This window comes from Aureococcus anophagefferens, assembly GCF_000186865.1.
Source record: "Aureococcus anophagefferens unplaced genomic scaffold AURANscaffold_1, whole genome shotgun sequence".
Taxonomy (NCBI): Eukaryota; class Pelagophyceae; order Pelagomonadales; family Pelagomonadaceae; genus Aureococcus; species Aureococcus anophagefferens.
In genome coordinates this window covers 1,386,536-1,412,575 of record NW_008705561.1, presented here as the reverse complement: position 1 = coordinate 1,412,575, position 26,040 = coordinate 1,386,536, and the positions used below count along the sequence as shown (strand labels likewise).

At 70.4% G+C, this 26,040-nt stretch overlaps 7 protein-coding genes across 7 annotated transcripts; 1 reads left to right on the top strand and 6 right to left on the bottom strand.

Moving 5' to 3' along the window:
• Positions 1-2,289: 2,289 nt before the first annotated feature.
• AURANDRAFT_17224 (hypothetical protein) lies at positions 2,290-2,565 on the bottom strand (the record flags this gene model as incomplete). Its single annotated transcript, XM_009034073.1, has 1 exon — positions 2,290-2,565. A coding segment is annotated over one exon (276 nt), but the record flags the coding sequence as incomplete, so codon positions are not given.
• Positions 2,566-3,660: 1,095 nt separating this feature from the next.
• Positions 3,661-3,813, bottom strand: AURANDRAFT_18981 (hypothetical protein; the record flags this gene model as incomplete). Its single annotated transcript, XM_009034072.1, has 1 exon — positions 3,661-3,813. A coding segment is annotated over one exon (153 nt), but the record flags the coding sequence as incomplete, so codon positions are not given.
• A 169-nt stretch (positions 3,814-3,982) lies between these two features.
• On the bottom strand, positions 3,983-5,290 carry AURANDRAFT_18834 (hypothetical protein; the record flags this gene model as incomplete). Its single annotated transcript, XM_009034071.1, has 1 exon — positions 3,983-5,290. The coding sequence occupies one exon, from the start codon at positions 5,288-5,290 to the stop codon at positions 3,983-3,985; it is 1,308 nt and encodes a 435-aa protein (XP_009032319.1).
• A 677-nt stretch (positions 5,291-5,967) lies between these two features.
• AURANDRAFT_70538 (hypothetical protein) lies at positions 5,968-8,496 on the top strand (the record flags this gene model as incomplete). Its single annotated transcript, XM_009034439.1, has 3 exons — positions 5,968-6,768; positions 6,955-8,091; positions 8,220-8,496. 3 exons carry the CDS (start codon positions 5,968-5,970, stop codon positions 8,481-8,483), a joined length of 2,202 nt encoding a protein of 733 aa, XP_009032687.1.
• A 44-nt stretch (positions 8,497-8,540) lies between these two features.
• On the bottom strand, positions 8,541-9,902 carry AURANDRAFT_18406 (hypothetical protein; the record flags this gene model as incomplete). The annotated part of the gene is made up of 2 exons (XM_009034070.1): positions 8,541-8,738; positions 8,838-9,902. The coding sequence occupies 2 exons, from the start codon at positions 9,900-9,902 to the stop codon at positions 8,541-8,543; spliced, it is 1,263 nt and encodes a 420-aa protein (XP_009032318.1).
• Positions 9,903-13,984: 4,082 nt separating this feature from the next.
• On the bottom strand, positions 13,985-14,531 carry AURANDRAFT_18389 (hypothetical protein; the record flags this gene model as incomplete). The annotated part of the gene is made up of 3 exons (XM_009034069.1): positions 13,985-14,068; positions 14,147-14,242; positions 14,331-14,531. 3 exons carry the CDS (start codon positions 14,529-14,531, stop codon positions 13,985-13,987), a joined length of 381 nt encoding a protein of 126 aa, XP_009032317.1.
• Positions 14,532-22,692: 8,161 nt separating this feature from the next.
• On the bottom strand, positions 22,693-24,070 carry AURANDRAFT_35877 (hypothetical protein; the record flags this gene model as incomplete). The annotated part of the gene is made up of 1 exon (XM_009034068.1): positions 22,693-24,070. The coding sequence occupies one exon, from the start codon at positions 24,046-24,048 to the stop codon at positions 22,705-22,707; it is 1,344 nt and encodes a 447-aa protein (XP_009032316.1).
• Between the last annotated feature and the right edge of the window lie 1,970 nt (positions 24,071-26,040).

Genomic DNA, 26,040 nt, shown 5'->3' with positions numbered 1-26,040 from the left:
CGGCGCCCGGGACCGCGCGTAGCATATCCCGCCGGCGGGATATGTTAACCCAAACATGCGCTGCGGCCGGGCGACCTCGAAACGACGACAAAAGCCATGTGGCCGAATGTTAGCGGCGCCCTCAGTCGAAGGAGCCGGCGCAGTAGGAGCGCTCCATGCCCAGGGACTCGACGCCGTCCATGTCGCGCGACGGGTCCGCGTGGGCCTTGGGCGCGTCGTGGATGTCGTTGGTGAAGTGCGTCGTCTTGCCGAAGGGCCCGGAGACGGAGCGGTCCTCCGTGAGGGGGAACTGGTTGTCGCCCTTGGACACGGAGTCCGCGTAGATCGTCGTCGCGGTGTCGTCGAAGACGGACTTGGCCTCGAAGTCGCCGACGGCGGCCTTGGCCTCGAAGTCGCTCTTCTTGGGCTTGATCTTCTTCATGTTCTCGAGGTAGACGTCCACGGGCGGCCGCGTGTAGGACGCCGCGCAGAGCGTCTCGTGGTAGAACGTGTTCCGCAGCTTCTCGTCGGCGGCCTCCTCGGCCTTGATCTCCTCGTCGATGGCCTCGCGGAAGGTCTGCTGGAGCATGGCCTCGCGCTTGCCGTGCTTCGCCAGGGGGATGAAGGTCTTGAACTCGGACGGGTGGATGTGCGTGCCGTGCGCCGTCGATTTGTAGTCCGCGGGCTCCGTGCGCTCCGTGTGCTCGATGACGCGCTGGGCGTAGGACCCGCGGAACTGGCTGTCGCCGGGCTTCGGGCCCCGGTTGAAGCCCGTCGTCTCCTTGAGCGCGAGCTCCTCCTGCCAGTTTCCCAGGCGGATCTGGTCCAGCTCGTTCTTGTTGTAGCCGCTGAACATCTTGGTGTTGTCGGCGCTTCAAGCGTCACGACGTCGCGAGATCGATCGAGGCGGGCAGCGGTCGCGTCGGGGGCGCGCCGCGGCTCGGGTCGCGCGCGGCCGACGGGCTGCTCTATGCCTCGCGTTGGGCGGTAACGAACAAGATTTCAGTGTCGATGAGGCTGAGTGTGCTGAGGCGATGTGACGTAGGACTCGCGAGGTCCCATGATCGGCGCTCCGCGGGACCACTCGCGCTGGCCACGGACCCACGTGCGCCAGAGTGTGCCGCCGTGGCCGATCTCGCAGCTCGCGCGTCTGTCGTGGCGTGCCTTACGCCGTCCGACCGAGCCCTCGCAGGCGCCGCCGCGCGCTCTCCAGAACGGCCGGCCGCGCCGGGACTTGCGGCTCGCACTCCGCCGAAAGCGCCACCCACACTCGCGCCGGCACAGCATCCAGGGAGAGGACATGTTAGAACCCCGCGCGCTACGAGCGTCACACGCGCGGCGGCCCGCCTGGCCGCCTGTTTAGACGTCGAAGTCGAAGTCCTCGTCGCCGGGGATCGCCGCCTTGAGGAGGTCGAGGAAGATGAAGATCCACACGCCGGCGATCGCGACGGGGAGGGTCGCCGCGAAGAGGACGTTGTCCGGGGGCGTGACGATGCCGACGATGGGGAGGCCGATGCCGGCGAGGAGGGAGAAACGGATGTTCTTCTCGGACCAGACCTCCATCTTGGGCGACGCGGCGAGCGCCTTGGTGCGCTGCGAGACGCCGGAGTTGGCGCCGGATCGCGCGGCCATGAGGGCGCTCGACGACGACTTGGGCGCGAACGCCTCCTGCGGAGGAAACGGGGCCGTGAAGCGCGGCGCGCGCGCGCGCGGGCGTGGTTCGTGCGCGCGATCGAGGCGCGCGCGGCGAAGGTCGTCTCTCGCCGGGCGGGCGCGGCGCCGGGGCGCCGCCCCGCCGGCCCCGCCGCTCGCGCGCGGGCCTCAATTTGGCCGCGGCAGCGATTTCGGCCGTGCGGCGGCGCGCGGGCCGCTTTCGCCGCGATTTTTTTCCCCCAAAGCTTGCAGCAGTGGACGCTGCGACGCACGACGGCGGAGAGGGCGCCGAGGGCGAGGGCGATGAACTGAACAGCCTTCATTTTTGCTATTGACGATCGACGCTGAAGGTGGGCAGAGAGACGATCTTTGCCGCGTCGCCCCGGGCTGCCGCCGGGGGTCTGGAGACCGGTGAAGCCGGCTGGCGCAGGCCTGCGGGTTCGCGGCGACACAGCCCTATTAGCCCGACGTGGCCGCTCCCACCCGCTGTCACGACGACCCGTACGCCCCGACGTAGAGCGCCGGGTCCGCGGCGTAGGCGGCGGCGAAGAAGGGCCGCTCGCCCGCGGCCTCGCCCTTGCCGCCCGAGGAAAAGGCCGAGCCGGCCTTGCAGTCGCCGCAGTCCTTGAGGTAGATCGCGTCGAGCTGGAGGATGCCGCAGGCGTGCGCCGGCTTGCCGAGGTCCGCGTTGACGAGGTTGTGGAGCCGGCACATCCACGTCGACAGCTTTTCGCGGCCGTCGACGTCGACGGGCCCGAGGGCCTTGGACAGGAGCTTCTTCTGGAGGTGGCCGCGGCAGACGTGGCACGGGTAGTGCTGCGCGAGGCTCGCGACCTGCCAGCGCGCGGCGACCTTGTCCGCCTCCGTCGGCGCGTCGGGGTACTTGGCCGCGAAGGTGTGGAGGTAGAACCACGTGTGCGCGCCGAGCGCCTCGCGCCACGCCGTGCCGTTGGCCGCGGGCGCCGCCGCCGCGCCGCCGGCCGCGTCGACGGCCACCGCGTCCTTCTTCTCCCACTTGCCCGGCCACTTCTCCACGACCGGCGGCTCCTTCTTCGCCGCGTCCTTCTTCTCGACCACCGGCGGCTCCTTCGGCTTCTTCTTCTTCTTGCCCGAGAGCGCGGCGCAGAGGTCCCCGCAGTCGCCGCAGTTCATGTTGCAGCAGCCGCGGCTGTAGGCCGACGGCGCGCAGCGGCACGTCGGCGGGTCGTTGGAGCAGGTGCAGATGTCGGCGTTGCGGCACGTCGGCGTGAGGCCGTCGTCGGGCACGTCGTCGTCCTCCGGCGCGTCGCCAGCTTTCCTTTTCCACTTCGTCTGGTGCATGCGCGTGCCCCAGCGCACGACGGACTGGGCGTCGCTCAGGCCCGCCATGTCCTCGAGCCGCTGCCCGTCGTACCAGCCCGTGACCCAGGGCAGGCCCGTGACGCCGTGCTCCTCCGACGCTTCGAAGAAGACGCGCGCGTTGATCGCCGCGACGCGGACCTGCGTCTTCCCGAGGGACTTGCGCAGCTTCTCCGCGGCGGAAATAATCTCCGGCACGAGCGTCTTGCAGTGGGGGCAGCGGTCGCTGTAGAACTTGACGACCCAGACCGCGTTGACGTCGCGCGCGCCCTTTGCGATCGACGCGAGGCCCTCGGCGTCGAGCTCCTCGACGAGGCCGTCGTTCCTCGCGTCGTCCCGGTAGAGCCCGGGCTTCAGCACCGTGCGCTCCTCGACGATGGGGTTCTTGCCGTCGAGCAGCGCCTCGACCCAGAACTCGAGCTCCGCTCGCTCCGTGCCGCCGTAGTAGCGGTCCCACGTGTGGCCGAGCGCGTCCTTCTTCGGACCGTGCAGGCCGTCGCTCGCGAGGAGCTGGCGCCCGATCGACAGGCCGCCCTCCCTGCCGTAGAAGACGACGAGCGCCGGGTAGTGCTTGAAGTCGTACATGTCCTCCGAGCCCGCGCGAAGCCGCCGGTTGTCCTCGTCGGACTCGTCCATCGCGCCGAACGCGACGCGGCCGCCGTGCTTCTCGGACAGCGCCGCCGCGGCGGCGAGGTACCTGGGCGCGACCTGCTGGCAGTGGCCGCACCACGGCGCGTAGAACTCGACGATGGTCAGCGGCGCGGCCTCGACGAAGGCGTCGAAGTTGTAGGGGTCCAGGGTCGCGACGGGACCGTCCGCCGGGTAGAACGCGGCGCGCGCCATCGCTGCGACGCCGAGGAGCGCGACTGCACCGCGCGCGGCCATCGCTTTGCCTCGCTGGCCGGTCGCGCGCGAGGCGCCGAGACGACTTCCACAGATCGATAGAGGTCGGCGCCGCGGCGTGGAAGTCATGTTGCCTCTTAGTTGACGTCAAGTTTACGCCTGCCGTCTCTCACGCGGCGGCCATGTGCATCTTCGCCTGGTCCGCGAGGTCGAGCGCGAGGAGCGTCTCGTCGAGCGTGTACTGGGGGCACTCCGTGAGCCCCGCGTTGACGCAGCGCTGGACCGCCGCGGCCTCGTAGCAGAAGCCGTGGCTGTTCGGGTAGTGGAAGCACGCGTCTCCGCCGGCGACGGGCGCGAAGGGCCGCGACGGCGCCGGGAACGCGTACTCGACCTCGGAGACGGACGCGTTGCCCCGGCCCGCGGCCTTCAACTCGAGCCGCAGCTTCGTCGGGCAGTGCGCCGGCGGCAGCACGACGACGCGTCCTTTTTGGCCGACGTACGTCGTCGTCTCGGCCGTCTCCGCGTCGATGGACGTGTAGAGCGACACCGTCGCGCCGCGCGGCGGGCAGGCCCCCGGCCGGTCGCTCGGCGCGCCGCCCGCGGCATTGGCGTAGGTGAGCGACAAAGAACAGGACAGGTCCACGCCCGTGTTCGGGTCGAGCGTTCCCGCGGCGGCGACGGACTTCGGCTTCGTCGCCCCAAAGGGCAGGAAGCCCGCGGCGATGGGGTAGGGCCCGGCCCAGAGCAGCGCCCCGCCGCCGATGGCCTTGTGGTAGATGGGGTCGCCGCTCGTCGTGTCCTTCGGGTCCGCCGGATAGCTGCCCGAGTCCGCGGCGTCGAAGCCGAAGTCCGAGAGCACCGCGGTCACGGCGCCGATCGCGCCCGCGTCCACGAGCTCCCGCGCCTTCTCGACGGCGGGGAAGCAGCGCGTCCACATGCCCTCCATGACGAAGACCTTCCTGCGCCGCGCGAGGTCGACGATTTTTTTGCCGTCGGCGAGGTTGCACGCGAAGGGCTTCTCGACGACGCAGTGCTTGCCCGCCTCGAGGATCTGGGTGACGTGGGCGACGCGGTCGCTGTGCATGGCCGACAGGTAGACGACGTCGACGTCTTCGTCGGCGAGGGCCGCCGCGTAGGTGCCCGCCGTCGTCGCGAAGCCGTGGAGCGCGGCGAACGCCTGTGCGCGGCCGCGGTCCTTCTCGGCGCGCGTCGCCACGCAGTGGAGCACGGCGCCCTCGACGCACTTCAGCGCGTTCGCGTAGTCGTGGGCCACGCGCCCGCAGCTCAGGAACGCCCAGCGCAGGGGCTTGCGGCCGTCGGCCAGCGTCGTGAGGCCCAGGCGCACGTCCAGGGGCGTCGGCGCGTCGAGGGCGCCGGGCCTGCGCCGCCGCCGGGCGACCTCGCTCGCCAGCGCGAAGAGGCCCGCGACGCCGGCGCAGACCGCCGCGGCCTTGAGGCGCGTCGCTGCCGCGTCCATCGTCAGCTCGGATTTGGCAGAGGTCGATCGATGCGCCTTTTCAGCGAAGCTCTATGTTGAACTCCGAGTTGCACAGAGAGAGCCCGGCCGCAGAGCTTGGCAGCCCAGAGAGAGCCCGGCCGCCCGTGGCGGTCGCGGCTAGGCTTGGAGTCCCAGTGCCGCAAGGCCTGGTGCCGTGTACCCCCCTGGGGGAGGCCCTCTAGCTGTAATCTCTCCTAGCCTAGCACTCGCCGCAGAGCCTGGGGCTGCCCTTCAGAGAGAGCCTGGAGATGGCCGCCATGGACGAGAGCCTGCTGCAGCTGCGCGCCGTGTGGCAGAAGGACCTGTTCGAGAACGTCGTGCCCTTTTGGCTCGACCACTCCCTGGACACGGAGTACGGCGGCTACTTTAGCGCGTTGGACGAGCACGGCGAGGTCTACGACGACACGAAGTACATGTGGCTCAACGGCCGCGCGCTCTACATGTGGGCGCGGCTCTACTGCGACTTCCCCGAGGCGAGCGAGCGCGACCAGTGGCGCCGCGCCGCGGAGCTCGGCGCGGCCTTTCTGGACAAGGCCAAGGACGACCAGGGCCTGCTCTTCTTCTCCCTGTCGCGCGACGGCTCGGAGCGGCTCCACCTCCAGCGCAAGCCCTACGCCGCCGTCTTCTACGTCCAGGGAAAACTGAGCTACTGGCGCATGCTCAAGGTCATCGAGGACGAGGGCGGGTCGCACGGCGAGGACGCGGCCGCGGTCCTCGCGTCGGCCGAGGCCATGTTCGAGACCTTGTTGGAGTGGATCGAGGACCCGTCGAAGTGCGGCCGGCCGCCGGCGGCGCCGTCCAACGCCACGAAGCTCGCGGACGTCATGTGCGCCGCGTCGCTCAGCCTCGATTTTTACCATCTGTCGGCCGACGCGGAGACGCGCGAGGGCCACAAGCGGCGCATCGCCCAGGCCTGCGCGGACGTGCTGCGCCACTACGACGCGTCGAAGCGCATCCTCGTCGAGCAGGCGGGGCCCGACGGCGTCGACTACGCGACGCCCGCCGGGCGCCTCTTCCTTCCGGGCCATTCCATCGAGGTGGCGTGGTTCCTGCTGCAGATGGTCGAGGTCGTGCCCGACGAAACCCTCAAAAACGTCGCGCTCGACGCCATCGAGGGGTCGCTGGAGCGCGGCTGGGACGACGCCCACGGCGGCGGGTTGCTCTACATGATGGACCTCGAGGGCCGGCCCCTCGTCGACGCGACGGTCACGAACGACGACAAGCTGTGGTGGCCGTGCACGGAGGCGCTCATCGCGCTCGTCATGGCGCACACGCTCACGGGCGACGACGACCGCTGGGGGGGCTGGCTCCGCAAGGTCCACGCCTACTGCTACGACCACTTCGCCACCGACGCGTCCTGGTACGGCTACCTCAAGCGCGACGGCACGCCCCGCCACACCGCCAAGGGCGGCAACTACATGGGCTTCTTCCATCTCCCCCGCGCGCTCATCATGTGCGTCAAGATGACGGGGCCCCGCTACTACCTGTGAGCGCGACGTAAGCTGCGGGGGACCTTCTTTCGAGGCCTCTCCGGCTCGGCTCGTTGAATGCTTGTTGAAGGTGGTTGCAGGAGCGACCGATGAGCCTCTCTTAATTCTCAAACACACGAAACCATGCCGTCGTACCTCAACGTCATGATCGAGGGCTGCTGCCACGGCGCCCTCGACGACATCTACGCGGCGCTGCGCGAGGTCGAGCGGCGGCGCGGCGTCAAGGTGGACCTGCTCATCTGCTGCGGCGACTTCCAGGGCCTGCGCAGCGAGGCGGACTTCGAGGCGCTGGCCGTGCCGGCCAAGTACCGCGAGATGAACTCCTTCGTCAAGTACTACCGCGGCGAGGCCGAGGCGCCCTGCCTCACGGTCTTCGTCGGCGGGAACCACGAGGCGTCGAACCAGCTCGGCAGCCTGTTCTACGGCGGCTGGGTCGCGCCGAAGATCTACTACCTCGGCGCCGCGGGGAGCGTGCGCGTCGGCGGGCTGCGCATCTCGGGCCTGAGCGGCATCTACAACGGCAAGCACCACCGGTGGGACCACTTCGAGAACACGGCCGACGCCGTCGACGCGCGCGATGCCGTCCGATCGGCGTACCACGTCCGCGAGGTCGACGTCTTCCGCCTCGCGCTCCTGGGCCGCGGCGAAGTCGACGCCTTCATTAGCCACGACTGGCCCCGGGGCGTGGAGCAGTTCGGCGACGTGCGGCGGCTCCTGCGGCGCAAGAAGCATTTCGCCGACGAGGTCGCGCGCAACGACCTGGGCTCGCCCGCGAACGAGCTGCTGCTCAAGCAGCTCCGGCCGACCCACTGGTTCTCGGCGCACCTCCACGTCAAGTTCGCCGCCCTCGTGCCCCACGACGACGGCACGGCGACGCGGTTTCTAGCGCTCGACAAGTGCCTGCCGCGGCGCGACTTCCTCCAGCTGCTGGTCTTGGAGCGGCCCTGCGACGGGCCCGTCGAGCTCGAGTACGACGCCGAGTGGCTCGCCGTCCTCGCCAAGACCCACGCCCTCGGCGGCTGCCTCCCGCCGCCGCGGCGCCGGCAGCTCCCGGACGTCTTCGACCGCCCGGGCCCGGGCGACGTCGCCGCGGCCCGGGCCAGGGCGGAGGCGCGCTGCGGGGCCTGGGGCGCGCCGGCCCACGCGCCGCTGAAGATCCCCGAGGACTTCGTGCCCGCGCCGCCGGGGCCGCCGGACCCGCGGAACCCGCTCCGGGAGGCGAGCCCCGGGGCAGGAAAAGAGTGCGAAATTCCCAACTTCAAAGGCTCCGATCTCGGCCGTTTTCCACTCGTTTCGGCTGATTTTTGGACGAGCGATCATCTCTCGGAACGGTCTTGAAGCATGGATGCTTTTTCCGGAACGCGCGCGCGCGGAACACTCATGTTGAAGAGAACTTGAATCACCCTTTTCCTGCCCAGGCGAGCCCGCAGACGGACGCGTTCCTCGACATGCTCGGGCTGCCCCACGTCGTGACGCGGCCCTGCGCCGCGCCGCCGGCCGCGCCGGCCGTCGCGCCGCCGGACCCCGCGGAGATCGCCCTCGACGACGACGACGACGCGGCGCCGCCGGTCGCGGACCCCGCGGAGATCGCGCTCGCCGACGACGACGACGACGACGACGCGGCGCCGGTCGCGGACCCCGCGGAGATCGCGCTCGCCGACGACGACTCGGAGACGGGCTAAAGAAGCGAAAGCGATGGTGTACGACGGGGAGCGGAGCGCGCGGCGGCGGCGGGCGAGCTAGCCCTCCTGGCCGAACTCGCGCGTCCACTCGACGAACTGGTCGAGCTCCTCCTCGGCGACGGTCTTCCGGGACTTGTTGACGATGTGCTCGAAGTCCTCGACGGAGACGTCGGGGACCTTGAGCTGCTCGCTGGGCACGTCGTAGAGCGTCATGCGCTTCGCGCCGCACTTGAGGCAGTCCGCGAGGTCGATGGTCTTCGTGGAGACGTTGATGGGGCAGTAGGCGCAGGACGGGTAGGCCGTGCAGGGCACGAGCATGGTCTGCGCGGCGCCGTCGGGCCCCGGGCACTCGACGGGCTGGAACTGCTTCGCGGACTGGCACGTGCGGAGCGGCTCCATGAGCGCCTCGCGGACCATGACGCTCAGGTCCGACCCCGAGAAGCCGTCGCACTGCGTCGCGAGGTGGTCGAAGTCGCCGGGGAGGAGCGTGTGCGGCGTGTCGCCGAGGTGGAGCCGGAGCATCGTCGCGCGCGCGGCGGCCTCGGGCAGCGGGATGTAGATGCGCTTCTCGAAGCGGCGCCGGATCGCCGGGTCGAGCTCCCAGGGGGTGTTCGTCGCGCCGAGCACGAGCAGCCCGTCCTTGCGCGTCGACACGCCCTGCATCTGCACGAGGAACTCCGTCTTGATGCGCCGCGTCGCGTCGCTCTCGCCCTCGCTCCGACTGCCGCACATGGAGTCGATCTCGTCGATGAAGATGATGGCGTGCTCCTCGTGGCGCGCCATCTCGAACAAATTCTTGACGAGGCGCTCGCTCTCGCCCTGCCACTTGCTCACGAGGTCGCTCGACGACACCGCGAAGAACTGCGCGTCCGCCTCCGTGGCCACGGCCTTGGCGAGGAAGGACTTGCCCGTGCCCGGCGGGCCGTACAGCAGGATGCCCCGCCAGGGCTGGCGCTTGCCCACGAAGAGCTGGGGGAACTTGCGCGGCAGGATCACGGCCTCCTTGAGCGCGTCCTTGGCGCCCTCGAGGCCCGCGACGTCCGCCCACGCGACGTTGGGCTTCTCCGTCACGATGGCCGACGCGAGCTGGCCCTTGAGCTTGGACGTCTCGTCGTCGTCGCCCTCCTTGTCGTTCTTGTCCTTCGTGCCCGTGCCCGCGGAGCCCTGCGGGTTCGCCTTGGCCTGCCGCTGCTTCTCGAGCACGTCCTTCAGATCCTCCGCGCGCTTCATGTAGCCGTCGACGCGCTGGAGGATCGTCGCGCGCGCCGCCGGGTTCTTCTCGTACTTGACGCCCGTCATGAAGACCTCGAGCGCCCGCTTGTAGAGCTGGAGGGCGCGCTCGTAGTCCTCGTCCTTGTCGGCCTGGATGGCCTCGGACACGACCTCGATGCCCTGCTTGATGAAGTTCGTGCCGTTCATCGTGCGCGCTGCGCGGACGGCGCGGGCGCCCGGGTGCCGCGAGGCCCGACCACGGCCGCCGCGCGGTGCCAAGCTCCTGGACCAGCCACACACAGAGAGCGCCTCGACAGAGAGCGCCTCGAAGCAGCTTCTCGGTTTTTGTTGATTTTGTTGCGGCGACATGGGCGTCAATCCGGCTCGGCGCCCGCGCATATCGGACCACCTGCCAACGCTAACCGGACCATTACCCGGGGACAGTCGCGGCACTTTGCGATGCTGGCGGGACCACATTGTTGTCAGGGGCGGACATACTCGTGCCGACGCGTCGACCGCCGCGTGGAACCGACCTATCAGCGCGTTCCTCGCGCAAGGTTGCGAAATCTCGACGGCTTGAGGTCGAGTCGCTCGAGTGCAGTGCCTCGCGATGTGGCCGTCGCTGAGAGCGTGCGCCGTGAGCGCCGCGGTGATCGCCGCGGCGAGCGCCTCGTCCGGCGGATGGCAGCCGCCGCCGCAGGGCTACGGCCAGCAGTACGACTACAACAACCAGGCGCCCCCGCAACAGTATGAACAGTACGACCAGGCGCAACAGTACGGCTACGACCAGCAGCAGCAGTACGGCGGCTACTACGACCAGCAGCAGCAGCCGGCGTGGGGCGCGGAGCCGACCTACGGCGAGGCCGAGGTCGTCGAGGAGGTCGAGGTCGTCGCGGAGCCGGCGAACGCGACGGCCGTCGCCGAAGGGGACGACGTCGAGGCCGACGGCGCCGAGGCCGAGGACGTCGCCGGCGAGACGACGACGGCCTACGCCTACGACGACGGCCAGGGCAACGCGGCCTACGTCCAGGAGACGACGTACGGCTTCTCGGAGGGCGGCGAGGCCGAGGCCGCCGCGCCGGAGCCCGAGGCCGCGCCGGAGGCGCCCGAGGCGCCCGCGGCCTACGGCGAGGCGCCGCAGGAGCCGCCGCAGGACCAGGCGCCGCCCTGGGGCGCGCCGCCGCCGCCGCAGCAGGCGCCGCCGCCCTGGGGCGCGCCGCCGGGCGCCGGGAGCGACCTGCCGCCCTGGGCGGCGCCCGGCGCGCCGCCGGCCGGCCAGGACCAGCCCCAGGGGCCCGGGCTCTTCGGGCGCATCTTCCGCGGCAAGCAGAACCAGGACCAGCGCGCGCCGGCGAACCCCTGGGACGCGCCGCCGCCGCCGCCGGGGCGCGGCGCGCCCGGCGGGGCGCCGCCGCCCTGGGGCGCGCCGCCGCCGCCAGGCCGCGGCGGCCCGCCGCCGCAGGGCGGCGCGCCGCCGGGCCGCGGCGACGCGCTCGTGCCCTGGGGCGCGCCGCCCCAGGGCGGCGGCCCGCCCGGCGGCCCGCCCCAGGGCCAGCCGAGCGACTCGACGCTCTACTGGCAGCAGCAGATGATGATCACGCGCCGCGGCAGCGGCGGCGACGTCCGCGCGTCCGCCGCGTCCGCGGCGATCGGCGCGGCCTCCGGCGTCACGGGCTGGTTCTCGAAGGTCAAGGACGCGCTCACGACGCCCAACGCCCAGATCGCCGAGCCCTACGACGCCTACGGCCGCGGCGCCTGGCCGGGCCAGCCCGGCCAGGCGCCCGGCGGCGCCTACGGCGCGCCGCCGCCGCCGCAGCAGCAGGCGCCGCCGCCCTTCGGCGCCGCGCCGGGCCCCCCGGGCGCGCCGCCGCCGCCGGGCTACGGCGCGCCGCCGCCGCAGCAGGGCTACGGCGCGCCCCCGCCGCAGGGCTACGGCGCGCCGCCGGGCGCGCCGCCGCCGCCGCAGCAGCAGCGCCCGTTCCCGACGCGCACGCCGCCGCCCGGGCCGGGCGGCCCGCCGCCCCAGCAGTACGGCCGCTAGCCCCGCACCACGTCGCGCCACCCAAGCAAGCGACCCGCGCGCACCGAGTCGCGTTAAGGCTCGTGTTCGCGACGCGCGAAGGCAGCCCCTTGGTCCGTTGAGGCCGTCTGCGACGATCAGCCCGGCTCGACCCCCGGGGGGCTGGCGCGAAGGCAAAAGGAGGGCGCCGCTCGGAAGGCGCGCGCGCCCCGCGCGCTCACTTCCGGCGCAGGACGACGACGGCCGCGAGGGCCGCGAGGGCCGCGACGACGAGGGGCACGGCGAGCGACTTCGGCTTGGCCGCGCCGTTGAACGCGAGCGTCGCCTACGGAGATCGGTCGAACGCGAGCGTCGCCTGCGAGGAGCGGCGATCCCTCTCGCAAAGAAAAAGGGTTCGAAACGCCGGCGGCGCGCGCGGAGGACGCCGTGGTCCGAGGGGAAGGCGAGCGTCGGGAAGGGCGCGTCGCTGTAGGACCGCGCCGCGTCGCCCGTGTTGTCGACGCCGACGTCGACCGCGCTGAAGACGGCCTTGTCGAAGACGACGTAGTCCTTCGGGTTGCGGTCCGTGAGCTTCGACGTCGCCTTGTCCTCGAGGGGCACGGCCTTGTTGAGCTGGGGCTGGATGTAGGTCCGCGCGTTGAACGTCGACAACGGCGGCGGCGTCTTGCCGTCGGGCCCCAAGTCGTGGCACTGCGCGAGGGACGCCGTCTTTTCGACGGCCGCGACGAACTCGGGCCAGCCGAGGTTCTTGCCCGGCTTCGCGCGGTCCGCCGTGTGCGCGTTGGCGTCCAGGCCGAACACCAGCGGGAGGCCGAGGTCCGCGGACGTCTTCGCGAGCGCGTCCAACACGGGAATCGTCGCCAACCCGTTCGTGTCGCCGTGGAACGACGCGACGAGGACCTTCGGCGGCGCGCCGGGCGTCTTCGTCGACGCCGTCACCGCGAAGACGTCGCCGTCGGCGAGCATCTTCTTCGACTTGTCGTCGAGCCGGGCCTCGACGGCCGCCGTGACCTCTTCGACGGTCGACGCGTCGAACGCGTCGTTCGCGAGCATTAAAAGCGACGCCTGGTCGCGCTTGAAGGCGCCGGACGCCGCCGGCGCGAGCACGGCGTGCGTCGCGGCGAATTTGGACGCCTGCAGGGCGCCGTGGAAGCGCTTGCCGCACTCCTGGAGGAAGACGACGTCGGACGTCGCGTAGCCCGATTCAAGAAACGCGACGGTCTTCGCGACCTTGTCCTCGGAGAGCGCGGCGGTGATCTCGGACTTGAGCGCGAGCCAGGACCCGTCGGGCGACACCTTGTTCATCATGTGGACGAGGACCGCGTCGAAGACGGCGCAGCACACGAGCTGCAGCGGCACGGACATGGCCTCCTCGGCCTCGGTGAGCGCCGGGTACTTGGCGCGCGGGATCTTCGACAGCATGAGCGCGGGCAGCTTCTCGGCCTTGCCCGCCTTCTTGTCGACGACGGCGACTTTGTCCTCGAAGAAGAAGGCGCGCCACTGGGGCCACCAGGCCTCGACGGAGCCGAGCTCGCCGCCGTACATGTTGATGACCGTCGGCCGGCACGCGACGGAGCCGTCCGCGAGGCCGATGGTGTTCGTCACGCGGTCCGGCATGCTGCAGAGCCGCTTCGCGCCCATGGCGTCGTCCTTGAGGAAGCCCGACATGATCTTGCGGTCCCTGAGGTCCGACGCCCAGTAGGCCCTCGTGTCCTCGACCGCGGCCGCGTCGATGCCCGCGCCGAGCATCGCCGCCTCGAGGCCCGCCATCATGGCCTCCGTGAAGACCGCGGATACGGCGACGTCGTCGGCGCCGGGCGCGGCGACGAACTTCTGCACGCCCTCCATGATGGCGTGGTACTTGGGGGACGGGTGGTCCATGTAGTACTCCCAGGGGTTGTTGTTGATCGCCGCGACGTTCCAGGACGCCGTGCGCCAGCCGGCGCAGGTGCTGCCGTAGGCGGACATGATCGAGAAGATTGGGATGAGCCCGCTGCGTCGCATGCACCGCAGCGTCGCGGTCGGTGGATGCCCTTTTCTTGTGACGAGAGACGAGAGGTTGTCAGCAAAGGCCATCGCGGCACCTTGTGGCATTTTTACCGTCAATTGGTTTTGGCGAGGGTTGGGGGGATTTGGAGAAGCAGGAAACCTGCACCTATTTCGGTGTTGGCAGCAGCAAAGAAACACGGGTCGAAGCGCCGTTACGCGCGCGGGGAGGGGGAGCACTGCTGGGGACGCGCGGCGCGGCGTCGGGCGGCGACGCGCGAGCTCACGCGTAGTTAAATCGGAACATGACATTGTTGAGGTAGTACTGGCCCGGCGCGGACGCGACGAGCTGGAAGACCTCACTGTACTTGAGCGGCTTGCCCTGCTCGATCTGCGCGGGCGCGGGCGCGTCGCGGCGCGCGCGCGGCGAAGCGCGGCGCGCGACGAACCCGAGAGCGGACGCGGCGCGACGCGCCATGATCTGGCCCGTGCAGAAGACGAGGATCGCGTTCTGGCTCACGGACGGCTGGCACTCGATGGTCTGCGGCTGGTGCGCGACCTGCGCGGCGGGCGCGCGGTACGGTCGACGGCCGCGCGGCGGCGACCGCGCGCGCGCGCGCGGAGCGAACGAGCTTTCGCGTCGCGCCGTCGCGCGCCGGCGGCAGCCCCCGCAGCTTCTCCATGATCTGCGCGACGCCCGTTTTCGGCCCGTCGCCCTCAAAGGTCAGCGACGACGTCTCGCGGAACAGCGACACGAGGCCCTCGCGATTCGTGTCGAACAGATTGTAGTAGTGCGGGATGAACGCCTTGGCGACCTCGTCGGCGCTCATGCTCCCCTCGTCGGCGGCGCGAAGTCGCTCGTCGACGGCGCTCTAGGCTGCGCGCAGTTTTCAAGTTTGCACCGGCGGAGAGCTGCACTATGGGCTCGGCCCCGGCGCCGGAGGCCTCGCCGGCTGGACGCGTCGCGCGACGCTGGCCAGCGCGAACGCTCGGACGCATACGGGTGGCGTGCGCTTAGACGTCGCGTCGGCATCCACGAAGGGCCGTCGTCTGACACCGTCCTTCGCGCGGCGTCGCGCCTCGCAGTCCGAGTCGCGAGCCACCGCGGACAAGCCACCCCTCGGTCATTATGCTGCGACGAAGAAGTCGGCCTCGGCGGCCGCCGCGTCGTCGCCGTCCGAGTCGTCGGAGCTCGAGCTCGAGTCGTCCGAGTCGGCGTCGGAGTCGGCGTCGTCCGAGTCGGAGTCGTCCGAGTCGCGGGCGGCCTTGGCCTGCTCCGCGGCGCGGGCGTTGGCGAGGGCGCGCTCGCGCATGTCCGCGCGGAGCTTGCGCGTGCGGTCGTCCTGCGCGCGGCCGCCGAAGAGGGACACGTACTTCCGGTCCTTGGGGTAGTGCTTGATGTAGCGGAGGTCGTCCTCGAGCGCGCGCTCGCGGGCGCGGAGGTCGTCGGACGGCGCCGCCGCGAGCTCCTTGCGCAGCTGCTTGAGCCGCCGCGTGACCTTCTGCCGCTCGAAGAACTTGATCTTCCGGTACCGCTCCGCGTAGCGCTTCTCCGTCTCGACGTTGCGCCGCGACTCCGCCGCGCCGGTCTCGGACTCGCGCAGCGCCGCGAGCTCGGCCTCGAGGGCCGCGACCTGGGCCGGGTCCACGTCGAGGCTCTTCAGCTTGCGCAGCCGCCGGTCCATGTCGCGGATGCGGTTCTTCGCCGTCTTCTTGTTCGTCTTGGGCAGGGACCGCTGCTCGCGCCGCTTCTTGTGGAGCGTGTTCGACTTGTGCCGCGCGCCGCGCGGCTTCTTGCTGTCGCCGGTCGGCGCCATGGTGGGAGGCGGCGCGGCGCGCGTGCGGAGCTTGCGCTTAGGGAGGAACCGATATCAGAGACGCTCTCAGAGAGTTAAGGCGCAGCTCATCGCTTGCGGCATCGACTGGGCATCGACTGCAACCCTGACCTGCGTGCCGCGACGTCGCAGATATTACAGCGGAGCGACTCGTGACTTCTACTACAGCGCGGCCGGCGGCGCGGCGCAGACGCGGAGCCGCCGGAGGAGCGCGAGGATCGCGGCCTGCTTCGGCCGGCTATTCCTGGGCCAGGGCCCGCTGTAGCCGCCGAGCTCCTCGCGGCCGTCGGGCCAGCGGCGCGCGAGCTGCGCCGCGGCGTCGGGCGCGTCGAGGAGCGCCGCGTCGCCGTGGAGGAGGCCGTGGAGGAGGCGGTGCTCCGGCGCGGCGACGTAGTGGAAGGAGACGACGTCGGACGAGACGGCGGAGCCGTCCTTGGCGAAGGGCTCCGGCGGCTTCATGTTCGCCTTCTTCGAGAGGAGCCACTGGTCGACCGCGCCCGTCGCGAGGCGCACGGGCCCGTAGACCAAAAACCGCTCGGCGCCGGCCGCGTCGCGCGTGTCCGGCGGCGTCGCGCGAGAATCCAGCTTCTCGAGGCACGTCGCGACGTGGGCCTTGGGCCGGTCCGGGCCGCACTTGTCGTCGACGGCGGCCGGGTCCGCCGCGAGCGCGGCCCAGCGGGCCGCCAGCAGGTCGAGGCTGGCCCGGCTCACGGCGAAGCCCGCGGCGCCGGAGTTGAAGAGGCCGCAGCACGGGCCCCACATGCGCGTGCCGACGTAGTGCGGCGTCGACGCGTCGTAGCGCGCCTTCAGGTAGCACGCGAGGTTCTCCGGCACGAGGAACGTGTGGTCGTTGGCCCAGACCTGGGAGCGAGCGGCGTCCTCCGGGTCGTTCCGTTCGGACGCCGGCGTTCGGGACGGCCCAGCGCACGCGCGGGTCCGCGGCGGCGCGCGTGAAGGCGTAGACGAGCGCCTTGAACTGGTTGTAGCGCTTGCCGTGGTCCGCCGGCGGCAGCGGCCAGACCTCGACGGCGCCGGACGCGTTCGCCCGGGCCAGCGTCCGCACCGAGAGCGCCGCGTCCTCGTGGCCGTCGCAGGTCAAGACCGCCATGCGCGCCCGCGTCCCCAGCGTCTCGGCCATGGCCTCGAGCCGCGTCGCGCGCGGCCCCGGCCCGCGGACCGGCGACAGCGACACGATGACGAGCAGGCCCGCGATGAGCATCGTCGATGAGCAGCCCAGCGAGAGACGCTGCCTAGGAAGCCGAGCAGCCCAGCGAGAGACGGCGCTTGCTCGAGTTGCTGGCCGAGCGCTGCCAAAGCTCTCCAGATTGTGCTAAACTCTCTCCGGCAGACTGTGCGCTGAGAATGTGAAGTTTCACAGTGCAGGCTTCCTTGCTCGTTCTCGCGCGCCCCGACGTGCACCACGCTCCTAGTTTGACGGGGATACGAGGCGTAGTGCGCCTGCATGACGCGCGCCCATCCCATCGTGCCCCCCGACGACCCTGAAGAGCTTTTGAACTCGCCACTGGACGCCGTGGATGCCTGAGACGAGGCGCGTCTTGCTGACGTGTCTTCGCCTGCTCCAGGCGGTGAGGAACCGAGGAGCTCGAAGGGGAAAGTAAACTGTCGATACCGCCCCCTCGGCTGATGATGACGAAGACGATGAGCTTGCGGCCACCGCCACAGTACCGTCCTTTTGGGCTTGGGCCAACTCAAAAAAATCAACCGATTGGCCAAGCCCAGAGCACTAGTGTTGCGGAGGAGTGCCGGCATTTTCGCATGGTCATATCTCCCGACTATACGCATGTTGTCGCTTTAAAAAATAATGGCCATGGTCGCCGAACATCCAGTGGTGCAGCGAGGTAATTTTCGTGAGATGGCCGACTGTTTTCGCGGCTGGTTGTTTCGCACCATAAGCCTGCACGAATCGCATCTCACGCGCGGATGCGAGGTGGGCGTGTTAAGCATCGCCGCGCGATCCCGTCGCCGTCGGAGCGGTCGGCGGAGGCGTCGATGGTGAGGCGCCCGGACGCGCGCAAAATCGAAAAGCACGGCACGAGCCTCCACACCGTCAAGCCCTACGCCCCGACGGGCTACTACCGCCTGGACCTCGGCGGCGCGGACTCCGACGTCGCCTGCGTGGAGCACCGCGAGCACCGGCCCCACTACTGCTACGACTTCTCGTGGTGCATCCGTGGCGGCGCTGCGGCGCCTGCCCTCAGATTCATGTTCGCCCTAGTTCATCACGCCGTTTGTAAACTCGGCTCCTGCGGGAGATGCCTTGGCCCGAAAGCGGGGCCCAGGAGACCCCTCTTTGCCGCATATTTGCTGGTTTAATGGAACATGGCCCGACGCGACCACACGAGCCAGCTCCTCGGCGACTCGTAGTCGACCCGTCCTCTTCGTCGAGCTCGTCGACGTCGATGAGGGCGCAGTCGGGCTCGTGTTTGAGGAGGATGGGGCTCTTGAAGGACGCGGCGTAGGGGCACTTGGCCATGCTGCGCGTCGTCTGGAGCCATGTGTACTTGTAGGCGCGGTAGAGTTTGTCGCAGACGTCGTCGGTGCCGTCGCCCGTCTCGTCGTCGCGCCCCTGGAGGAAGAAGACGGACCGCACGCGTCGTCGAGGGGCTGGCTCGTGGACGAGCTAGGAGTGCGTGAGCACGTCCGCGGGCGCGGCGCCGCCGGCCTAGCGCGCGGGGATCGACGACGAACCGGCAGCACGCGTGCTGGCCACGGCGCGCCAGAGCGTTGCGGGAGCCGCCGCGGCGAAGTTGTCCGTGGACGCCGCCAGACGTCCCTTTTTTCGCCCGCCGGGCAGCCGACGATTGGCAGCCCCAACCAGCAGCAGCCGCCGAGCGGTCGGGTTCGCGCTCCGCCAATCGATCTTCTCGCGCGCGCGAAGCGATTGGCTGGGCGGACGCGGAGCTCCGCACGCGCACGGCGTACAGGAAGCCCGACTCTGCAAGCTGTGATGGTCGAATGTGTATTATGTGTTCATGGCCTCGAGGGATCTCGAGGCGAGATCCCTCGTTTGGATTTACACATTGTTTGCACTTCCATGTCGATGGACTGCGTTTACCCGGCAATGCCGAAGCCAATCGTCGACGCGCGTCGTCGCAGCCAGCGCGTTGTCATGGCGCTTGTCGCCCTAAAACCCCCGCGGAAGGTGGACGCGGCGGCGGCGACGGCCGTGCCGCTCTTCGTCATCATGCGGCCGGGCTGCGTCGTCGAGCCGGCCGGGACAGACGCCCAGAGGCCCGCCACAATCGCCACAAGGATCTCGGGCTCGCGATCGATCGAGAGCACATCGACCTCGCCGTCGGCGCAGCGCCGCGTCCGACGCCGCGCGCCCCCACGACCGCCCCCAGACCTTCGCGCGCTCCTCCGGGGGCCGCCGCGTCGCGCCCCGGGCGCGCAAAACTCACCTGCCCCGCAGGCAACAAGCAGCACATCAAGCAGTTCATCAGCAGCAAGCACATCAAGCAGCCATGGCCGACCGCGGCCGCGACGCGGAGCGCGGCGGCGGCGGCCGCGAGGAAGGCGGCGGCCGCCCCGGGCGGCCGCGGCGCGCCGCGAGCGCGACGCCGAGCTACACGGGCGAGAATGTTTTCGGCGACGCGGACGCGCGAGGATGCATGGACGGATCCAAGGAGGCGCGCGAGCAGCGCAAGGCCGAGCGCGACGCCGCCGACGCGAAGACCATGGACCTCCGCACGGCTGATGGGCTGGAGGCGCTCAAGAAGAGCATTCTGGAGCGGCTCAAGGAGCACCACAAGGCCGGGACCCGGCTCGATTTCGCCGAGGCCATCAAGTTCTACTACCCCCTCGTGACGGGTGGCCGGGGGGGGGGCAAGAAAATGCTACTCGCCAACTGCCTCAAGGACCTCAAGCGCGAGTGGTTCGCGCTCGGCGCCGACAAGCTCCACCCCGTCGCCGCGCTCTTCACGCGGGACGCGATTCGGTACTGCGGGAGCTGCGCGGGCTGCGTCGCGGCCGTGGAGAAGGAGCGCGAGGAGCACGCGTCGACGCCAGCGCCCTCTCGGCCGCGACGACTTTCGAGAGATTTTCGCCGGAACAACAACGAAAATCGTCGTGCATCGTAGGTGGAACGTCGAGGTCCTCGACGCCGGCGGCGCGTTCTGCGAGATCCGGCGCTTCGACGGGTCGAAGATCGAGGACTTCGGCCACGAGGCCGAGGACCTGACGCGGAGTTCCTTCTCCTGCTACACCTACGGCGACTACGTCGAGGGGTGCCCCCCCGCGATCCCGGTGGTCCTGTGGCGCGAGTCGCTGCCCGCGGCGCTCCGCCGCGACCCCGATCGAAAGTTCTACCAGCTCCCCGAGCCCTGGGCGTCCAACGGCGCCGGCGACATCCTCGTGGGCCCCGAGGCCGACTTCCTCAAGGAGCTCAGCGACCTGCCGAGCTGGCGCTACCTCAAGGAGTTCGCCCTCGACGACGGCGCGAGCGCCTGTCGGCGTGGAACCCGAATCTTCAACCCGACTTCAACGTGAGCTTCATCGAACGGTTCGGACCAGATTCTTCGGTCGCACTTCGAGAACTCGGCGAGAGCAATCGATCCGTCCAAAAATCAGCCAAATCGACTTCGATTTGACCGAGCTCGAGAGTTTCAAAGTTTGGCCCCGACGTCCGGTTGATTTCCACACAGGCCCCTGCCTGATGATCCACGTGGGCCACGGCAAGGTGAGCCAAGGGTCGGCCGGCGGCGTGGCGTACTTCATGCGGCAGACGAGATTTCCCAACGAGATCCAGCTCTACGACGGCAACATCTCCACGCTCTCTCGGAAGGGCGGCGTCGTGCGCGAGGACCCCCTCGTCCGCGACTTCGGCGTCTGCGTCAAGTCGAAGGTCCGCTACGTCATCGCGCAGCCGTTCGTCACGATCGAGAACCAGCCCGGCCCGCGCCAGGGCATCCGGGCCCACGTCGCCGTCGGCCACGGCCTCGACGGCGCGCCCGGCATCATCTACCTCGACATTGAGTGTACGATTGCGGAGCTCGACGAGGACCAGCGCGCGTTCTACGCGTACCGCTACGACGACGCCGCCGCCACCAAGGCCTACGACCACGGGACGGGCGACGTCGAGCGCACGGCGCGCGGCGACGCCGGCGTCGACCTCGAGACCTACTCCATCGGCGCGGGCTTCGCGGCGGCGCTGCTCGGCGTCGGCGACGCGTACCGCGCGTTCCGCGTCTACAACATGCGCGCGGTGGAGCTGCTGGTCCCGGCCTTCCTCGAGGAGAACTTTACCCTCGCGCAGACCGTCGAGGCCGTCGAGCTCGCCACGTTCAACGTGCTCGTCAAAGGCTTCCTCGACGTCAACATGGCGCGCGCGCCGGTTTCGGTCGAGGCGCGCGGCGACGCGGGCTCGTTCGACTTCGTGCTCAAGGCGAAGCCGGGGGGCGACCTCGGCTTATTCCGCGAGTTCTGCTTCGAGGGCAAGTCCGGACGGGACCGGCGCAAGAAGGCGATGATGGTCGCGCGGCGCGAGGGCGGCTCGCTCAAGGTCAACCAGACCTTCGTCGACGGCACCATGCAGTTCGGCCCGTACGGGACAGGCCGCCACGAGACGAATCCGTTCCACACGCGCAACATCCTCGACACGGCGGCGCAGCTCGTCGAGATCCGCGTCGCGGCCGAGGGCTTCGGCGGCGGCGCGGCGGGCCTGCGCAAGGCGTGGGCCCACAACCCCATCAAGTTCGCCATCAAGGCCGTCGCGACGGGGGACCTCGGCGACGAGTCCAACCCGGACAAGTACAAGACCGCGGACACGACGAAGCCGGACTTCGGGGGCCAGCTCGCCGAGCTCGTGCGCTTCACGTGCGCGCGGTCCGTCTCGAACTTGGCGGCCGCGGGCGCCGCGCACGTCCCGCCGGGCCTGTACCGCATGGCGCCCCTGGCGAAAGCCGCGCCGTTCGACGAACGGCGCGACCCGGCCGTCGCCGTCGCCGACGCCGAGAAGCCGCCGTCCGACGACGAGCACGCGGCCTACGTCGCCGCGCACGCCTTCCTCGCCATGGAGCGCAAGTCGCGGCGCACGCCCGACGAGGAGCGCGCCTTCCTCGAGAATCCCAAGGAAGGCCGGCCGCTGTCCGGGCCGTTCTGGCGCGAGGCGGTCGCGGCCTTGGTCGCGGCCGACAAGGCGGACGAAGGATCTCTGCCCGACGCGCGCCTCTACGAGCCGGCGCGAGTCCTGCCGGCGCCGGTCCCGCGCGACGACGACGACGACGACCTCGCCGGCGCGCCGACGGCGCCCGACCGGGACCTCGAGGACATGGCCGACGCCGAGCTCGAACGGCTCATCTCGCGCGGCCGCGCGGCCGAGGGCGAGCTCCAGCGCCGCCGGGCCGCGCCCGCGGCGCCCGCCGCACCCGCCGCACCGCGCGACATCGCGGTGGCGTTCGCGGCGTACTCGACCAAGGACCTGGTGCTCGAGGCGTGCGCGCGAACAAACACGGACCCCAAGAGCAAGCTCGTCTGTGCAGAACAGTTCAGCCTGGACTACCTGCGCGTCGTCGGCGCCTCGACGACGACCTTCGACCTCGAGCAGCCCATGACCGCGAACGATTTCGCGAGCCTCGCGGGCCACGCCGCGCAGCTCGCGCACGACGCCAACGAGCGGGCCGAGGCCACGGTGCGGGCCATGGACGGCCCCGACTTCGAGACGGCGCTCGAGGACGCGGGCATCGACCGCGACGGCAAGGGCGAGCGCCAGCTCCGCGCCTTGCTCGCGGACCACCTCTGCGCCACCATCACCTTCGACCCCCGGGCCGCGCCCACGGCGCCCGCGCCCGCGGCGCCCGCGCCCGCGGCGCCCGCGCCCGCGGCGCCCGCCTCGCCGACGGGCGAGCGGCGGTCCATCCTCGACGGCGCGTTGGGCTCGAGCCCGATGAAGGGCGTCGAGGAGGCCCTCCCGGCGACCGTCTCGGAGCCGAGGCTCAAGCGCAAGAAGAGCGGCGGCGCCTAGCACACCCACGTAATTCGTGCCGAAGCCGACGGCCGCCGCGACGACGGGTATACGTCACGAAGCAGCTCCCGCTCGCGACGATCAGCTTCGCGAACGCGACGCCGCCCCGCCCGACGGAGCGCGCGCTCAAGGTCACGAACGCCGCGGAGCGGCGCCTCGAGCGGCGCGGCGGCTAGGGGTGCGTACTTAATCATACTTCTCCGGGAACGTCTCCTTGAGGAAGGCGGTCACGTGGCGCGTGACCGCGTCCTGCTCGAGGAGGAAGCCGTCGTGGCCCTCGTCGGAGTCGATGGCGTGGAAGCCGCGGCAGTTCGCGAGGTGGATGGCGAGCTCCTGCTGCTCGTGGAGCGGGTAGAGGACGTCCGACGAGATGCCGAGCACGAGCGTCGGCTGCGCGACGTCTCGGAGCACGTGCGGGTACTTGCCCCGGCCGCGCGCGACGTCGTGCGAGTCCATGAGGCGCGTCAGCGCCACGTAGCAGTTGGCGTCGAAGCTGCGCTGGATGAACTTGGCGCCCTGGTAGGAGAGGTAGGACTCGACGTCGAAGAGCCGCGGCCCGCCCTCGCGCGCGCCGGCCTCGGACTCGCGGCCGAACTTGGTCTCGTAGGCGTTGTGCGTGCGGTAGGACACCATGGCGATCTGCCGCGCGACGGAGAGGCCGCGCACCGGCGGGTCGTCGCCGTAGTCGCCGCCCGCGTACTTCGGGTCCGAGAACACGGCCTGTCGCTGGAGCGCGGAGATGGCGATCTGCCACGCGCCGTGGCGGCCGTTCGTCGCCAGGAGCACGGCGGACTCGACGGGCACGTCGGTCTGGTAGCAGAGCTCGAGGGCGAGCATGCCGCCCATGGACCCGCCGACGGCGCACGCGACGCGGCCGACGCCGATCGCGTCCTTTAGGACGAGCGCCTGGAGGCCGACGGCGTCGCGGATCGTCGCGTCGTGGGGGAAGCGGGCGCCGTAGGCCGACCCGTCGGCCGCGTCGCCGTCGGGCGTCAGGGGCGAGCAGGACCCGTAGGGCGAGCCGAGCGTGTTCACGCAGACCACAAAGTACCGGTCCGTGTCGAACGCTTTGCCGGGCCCGAGCAGGTCGCCCCACCAGAGCTCGAGCTCGTGGCTGCCCGTGAGCGCGTGGCAGACGACGAGCACGTTGTCCCGCGCCGCGTTGAGCGCGCCCCACGTCTTGTACTTGACGCCGACGTCCCGGAGCACGCGGCCGCTCTCGAGCTCGAAGGACTCGACGACGTGCAGCTCGCCGCTGGAGCCGTCCATGGTCCCGCTGTACTCGTCGGCGAGGCCGCCGCCCTCGTCGTCCGCCGCGGCCTTCAGACCCGCGGAGAGCGGCCGGCACGGCGCGCGGCGCCACCGGTGCGTTGTGCGCGACGTTACGGCGCGCGCGGCGGCCGCGCGCGACGTTACGCAGCGCGTCGACGTTGGCACGAGTGCGCGTGCTGTGGCTGCGCGCGGCGCCAGCGCTCGCGCGGCTGAAAATCTACGCATTGCGCCCATTGCAACACCATTTGCCGCGGCCATCGCGGCAGCTTCTGGACCTCTGGCATCCAGTGATGAGCACGAGACCGAGGGGATCTTCAAGTATCGATACTTGAAGATCCCCTTGACGAGACCGAAGTCCCTGCCGAAGTCGCCGAAGCAGCCTGGCCGACGCCGGCGGCTGGCCCGCGGAGCCTCTCCGGCGCGCGCGGCTTTGCCGCATGCGTCACGAAAGGAAAATGGCACCCTTAAACTCCCCGCTAGAGGATGGCGAGGTTCACGAGGAGCCGCGCGGCGCGGCGTCGAGGACGGCCTCGAGGACGTTGAGCGAGAGGATGTTGTACCATGGAACCGCGGGGTTCCCGTGGAGGCAATCTTGGCTGCCCTCGCGCGTTGTCCCCATGGACACTGTGGCCGCCGGGTGGAGGCGCGCCAAGGGCACGACGTCCGCGATGTGGACCCAGTCGTAGGCCGCGGCGATGCGATAGGCGGCGGCGTTGAACTTCTGAAACAAGTCCCACGACCATGACGTCTGGAAGGGCGGCCCATCGGCGGGGGCTACCCGGGAGCCGTTGATGACGGACCAGACCTGCTCCTCCCATTCGCGCTCCGTGCGAACGCGCATCCTCGAGTTGCACCCGGGGTTGCCCTCAGGCGTCGTTCGGAACACGACCGGGGGCTTCGTCGGGCACAACGCGTCGAAGGCACGGAGGAATGAGGCGAACGCGTCCTCGAATGCGCCCACGTCGTGAAAGTGGGCACCGGTATTCACAAATAACGCGTCCGCCGGGCAGGCGCGATCGCGGATCCAGGCCTCGCGCGAGAATTTCGGCTCCTCCCGGTTGCGGGGTATCGTCTCCTTGAGCTTGTCCGCTCGCACGCTCTCGAAGTGCGCGCCTATCGCTTGCTTTCTCAAGATCTTTTGCCTGGCGGTGATGGAGTCGCCGACTAAGACGATCTTCGGCCTCCGCCCGGCCCGGCGCTCGAGCTTCTCAATCACAGTCGCCACGTAATCAAGGCCGAAACGGATTTCGCATGGCGGCTCGACGGTCCAGGCGTAGGCCTCGCTGCGACGAAGCTCGTCGCGAGACCCCGTGTCGTTGTGGCGAGTGCGCCACGCGCCGTCGTAGGTGAAGAACGACGGGCCGTCGAACTGTTGCACCATCGCGCCGCCGATGTTCGTCACGTACCGCCCGGGCCTCGTGCACGATTCGCGGTCGTAGGCGGCCGCCAAGGCCGCGATCACGACGAAGCGGTCACGCATCCTCTCACCTCTTCGCAAGCGCTTGGTCTCCTCCCAGGAGCCGTAAGTGCGAGAAATGTGTCCACAAGGCCGTCGCCGAAAACGTCTTGGCGGCGCAAACCGGCCATGCGCCCGGACGGCGTCCCGGCGCGGACGAACCTGGCCTTGAAAATTGGCACCCTTAAACTCCCCGCTAGAGGATGTGGTCGTCGTCCTTCCTCCCGAGGAAGGAGCCCGGGCTGGACTTGAGGCGCTTCCGCGAGCCCGCGGCGAGGTTCACGAGGAGCCCCGCGACCAAGAGCGCGCCGTGCGCGAGCTGCGCGTTCCTCGAGCCCCAGGGCGTCGCGAGCTCCTCGCCGAGGAGGCGGAAGCGGCCCAGGCCCGCGAGGGACGCCAGGAGCAGGAGGAAGACGAGCGACCGGCCCGCCGAGAGCGCGCACTTGTAGAGGCAGAGGCTCGCGGCCGCGACCGTGGACGACCCGAAGAAAAAGGTCGCGTGGGCGTCCTCGACGGCGGCGCGCGCCCGGGCCCGCGCCGCGGCGAGCTTCTCGCGCGCCCGCGCCGCCGCGGCCGCGACGCGCGCGGTCGGCGCGCCCGCGCACCCCGAGAAGTCCGGCGCGGGCAGCGCGCGGGAAAAGGACCAGAGCGCCGGGTCGTAGGGCCGCGCCGCGAGGGCGTCGGCCGCGTCGCCAAAGGCCGCGAGGGCGCCGTCGTGGCACGCGTCGACGAGCGCCGCGTTCCGCCGCTCCAGATCCGCGACCCAGCCCGCGACGGACCGTTCAACCCGCGCG